Below are 3,683 nucleotides of genomic sequence, written 5' to 3'. Positions count from 1 at the left end.
GGAAGAGAGAGGGAGAGAGAGGGAGAGGGAGGGAGAGAGAGGGAGAGAGAGGGAGAGAGAAAGAGAGAGAGAGAAAGAGAGAGAGAGAGGGAGAGGGAGAGAGAGGGAGAGGGAGAGGGAGAGAGAGGGAGAGGGAGGGAGAGGGAGAGGAAGAGAGAGGGAGAGAAAGGGAGAGAGGGGGAGAGGGAGGGAGAGGGAGAGAGAGAGGGGGAGAGAGGGAGAGAGGGAGAGGGAGAGCCAGAGAGAAGACAGCCTCAGGGCTATAGGGGATCTTCAGCAGTTTGGAGCTGCCTCTCCCGCTGTGGGTTAAAGAGTTAGCTTTTTGAAACCTGTCCTTGAATATACTTGGTGAAGACGCCTCCTCAGCCTATTCCTGGATCTCATTCACTCTTTCTTCCTTCCCTCTCTGCTCTGTCCCTACTGGAAACAAGGAAAAAATGGGCCTATAACGGGCGCCCCACAGTGCACTGAGCGCTGGTCCTGGAGTCAGGAAGACCCGAGTTCAAATCCAGCAGGAAGCTCAGACTGGGGGCAGGGCTATTGACAAGGGGCAGTGTTGGTGCCACTGATACTAAATTTATTATATCCTTAAAAGCCACCATTCAGAACAGATTCCCTGGCTCTGTGCCCATCCTCCTGCTCCATTCTTTTATCAGAACACGTTTGTGATTGTTGCCATTTGCCAAGTTCTTATTATTAAAATGAAAAAGATTTTTAAAAGATTTATAAGTCACTTTACACATACTTTTTCATTTGATCCTCAATACAACTCTATGAGGAAACATTGTGGGTATAATTATCCATATTTTGCAGATGAAGAAACTGAGGCAGAGAGCAGTAAACCAGCCTGGCCAGCATCACCCAGCATGACGTCACACAGCTAAGAAGTGACAGGGACGGGATTTCAACCCGGCTTCTCCTGGCCCCAAACCTTTCCCAACACCAGCCACCCACCAGGTGCTAAGGACCTACTATGTGTCAGTCTCTGTGCTAAGCACGGCAGATCCAGATGCCAAAGGAGGCAGGCCCTGCCCTCCAGGACCTTACATTCCATTGGGGGAAACGCCACATCCACAAGTCAGTCTAACGGCTCATTCCTCCCTAAGCCTCCAGCGAACGCTTCCGTGATTCCACAAGCCTTTCAAACATCACAACCACAGGAGGCCTCCAATCTCCAGCCTCCATGCTTTGGTTCATTCCCTGCCTATCCCCCACCTTGCCATCCATCACTCCCTTCACACTTGGCTCCAAATTCACCTCCTCCAGAAGGCCATCCCTGATTAACTGTCTCAATGGATGGTTACCGTCCTCGACGTATGAACAGCAGGTGTCAGCCCACCGCCTACCCCAGATACCGCACTCGCGACCAGATAATCCTCGGCCTCTGCTCCCCACGGCCTCGGTGGCGACCACCCGTCTGGGCCGCTCTGGGTCCTCCTTACCCTTTGGTGGGGTCCAGGGCCAAGGACCGGGGGTTGTCGAGATCCTTCCACACCAGCACCTGTCTGTGCTGCCCATCCAGGCGAGCCACCTCGATGCGATTGGTGCCCGTGTCTGCCCAGTAGAGGTTTCTGCCCATCCAGTCCACGGCCATGCCCTCGGGGTAATCCAGGCCAAACTCTATCACATGCTCCACAGAGCTCCCGTTCATATAGGCCCGGCTGATGGTCTGCAGGGGCAGAGAGAGAAAACAATTCCTTCCTGGACGAGCACAGAGCAAACCGTGGAGTCCAAGAGAAAGAGAGAGAGAGGGAGGGGTCCACGGAAACATTCACGAGGCTCAGGGAAGGCCACCAGAGAACTAAGGCAGCCCCGTTTTTATGGCCAAAGTACAGGAGGAAAAGGCGACTTTTGGCCTCTGAGAGATACTCAAGCTCCAGTCACCTTCTCTGTGTCCCGGACCCCTTGGTCAGGTCTGGGGGAGCCGAGGGGGCCTTCCCAGAATCCTATTGTGAAATGCGCAAAGCAAAAGAGCCAGGCCTTGAACTATGGCTATCAACTAAAACTAGACTGGAGCCCGGACTAGAAGCCCTGGGACGGGCTCAAGGACTCAGAGTCGGAAGCGATCTTGGAGGCAGGCCAGCAGCCTCTTCATTTTACGGACGATGAAACTAAAGACCAAAGATGGAAAGTGACTTGCCTAAGGTCATACAGTGATAACTGTCTAAGGCAGGATTCAAACCCAGATCTTTGAGACTCCAAGCCCAGAAGTCTATCCACTATACCTCAACATCTCCATGCTTCTTAACCCACGTGCAGCCCTCAAGTTTACCTTTGACGGTCCCTGTGAAGGTCATGCTAACCCATGACATTCGGGGGAAGCAGCAGGAGCAGGTGGGAGCAGACGGGCTGAACATTTAAGAGGAAAAATGGTTTTTCTGCACCCTGAAGCAATTCGAAGAAGTGTTTATAACAGGGTTTCTTTGCCTGGGGTCCGTGACCTTTTTTTTTAATTCTGATCATTTTATCTCAATCTAATTGGCTTCCCTTGTCGCCTCTATTTTATTTAAGGCATTTAAAAACGTGGTTCTGAGAAAGGGTCCCTGGGCTTCCCTAGACCTCTGCCCATGGGGTCCGGGTCACAAAAATTCGTGAAGAAGCCCTGATCTGAAGGCAGCTCATTCAAGATCAAGTCTAGCTGGGTGGGCTGAAGCCACGTGAGTGACTCAGCAGGGTCGAACCCCTCATTGGCCCCCCAATCCTACACCTCACAGCCTCTCCCAGGCCCCACGAGCCCGCCCTACCCAAGCCTGGGCTGAGCCTTCGCGGCAGGAGCCTGCAGGCCGCCATACCTTCAGGCTAACATCGGTCCAGTAGATGTGGTTGTTGGAGACGTCAAAGTCCAGGGCGGAGGCCTCCTTGACGCCGGTCAGGGGGATGGCCACATCATTGTTGTTCGTCTCCAGGGAGATCCGGTGGATGGCGGCTCGGCTCGTGAAGACCAGGAAGGCTTCGGGGATGATGCAGGTCTGCAGGTCGTTCAGCAGCTCGAGCCCGATGGGGCAGCCGCACTTGGTCGCGTGGGGCGTAAAGAAGCAAAGGTGGCTGCAGCCCCCGTTCTTCTCCGCGCACGGATTAGTACCTGAAAGCGAACGTCCGGCCTCTAAGCCCAGGGCGCCGACAAAGAAACCCCACCGCAGGCTCGAGGACGCATGGGGGGCACTGAGGGTGACGGAGTCAGGGCAGTGTAGGGGACAGGAAAGAGCGCTTCTGCCTGGGGGCTGAGTACTGGGGCTCCAACCCGGCCCACTCGATGTTCTGGGCCCCTCCTGGCTCAGGTGCTCTGTGTTCTATGCTCTAAAGCCGCTCCGGTTCAGGTGTTCTATGTTCTAAGGCCCCTCCCGGCTCAGGTGTTCTATGTTCTATGGCGTCTCTCAGCTCAGGTGTTCTATGTTCTAAGGCCCCTTCCAGCTCAAATGTTTTATGTTCTAAGGCTCCCTCCCAGCTCAGGTGTTCTATGCTCCAAGGCCCCTCCTGGCTCAGGTGTTCTATGCTCCAAGGTCCCTCCTGGCTCAGGTGTTCTATGTTCTAAGGCCCCTCCCAGCTTAGGTGTTTTGTGTTCTAAGGCCCCTCCTGGCTCAGGTGTTCTATGCTCCAAGCCCCTTTCCAGCTCAGATGTTTTATGTTCTGAGGCCCCTCCCAGTTCAGGTGTTCTATGTTCTAAGGCCCCTCCCAGCTCAGGT

General features: G+C 54.3%; 1 protein-coding gene across 1 annotated transcript in view; it reads right to left on the bottom strand.

Moving 5' to 3' along the window:
• The window catches only part of LOC114040395 (low-density lipoprotein receptor-related protein 5-like), a gene marked incomplete at its 5' end in the record, with an annotated part of 5,788 nt that extends 2,498 nt beyond the window's left edge, over nucleotides 1-3,290 (bottom strand). Inside the window, 2 exons of the mRNA XM_027858486.1 lie at nucleotides 1,443-1,669; nucleotides 2,793-3,290. Of these exons, the coding sequence (XP_027714287.1) occupies nucleotides 1,443-1,669; nucleotides 2,793-3,290 (725 nt within the window). The remainder of the gene's footprint in view (nucleotides 1-1,442; nucleotides 1,670-2,792) is intronic.
• Nucleotides 3,291-3,683: the final 393 nt, after the last annotated feature.

The sequence above is a fragment of the Vombatus ursinus genome, unplaced genomic scaffold (assembly GCF_900497805.2).
Source record: "Vombatus ursinus unplaced genomic scaffold, bare-nosed wombat genome assembly UNPS02013069.1, whole genome shotgun sequence".
NCBI lineage: Eukaryota > Metazoa > Chordata > Mammalia > Diprotodontia > Vombatidae > Vombatus > Vombatus ursinus.
The sequence above is the reverse complement of the archived record's forward strand: the minus strand, read 5'-3'. Positions and strand labels throughout refer to the sequence as shown.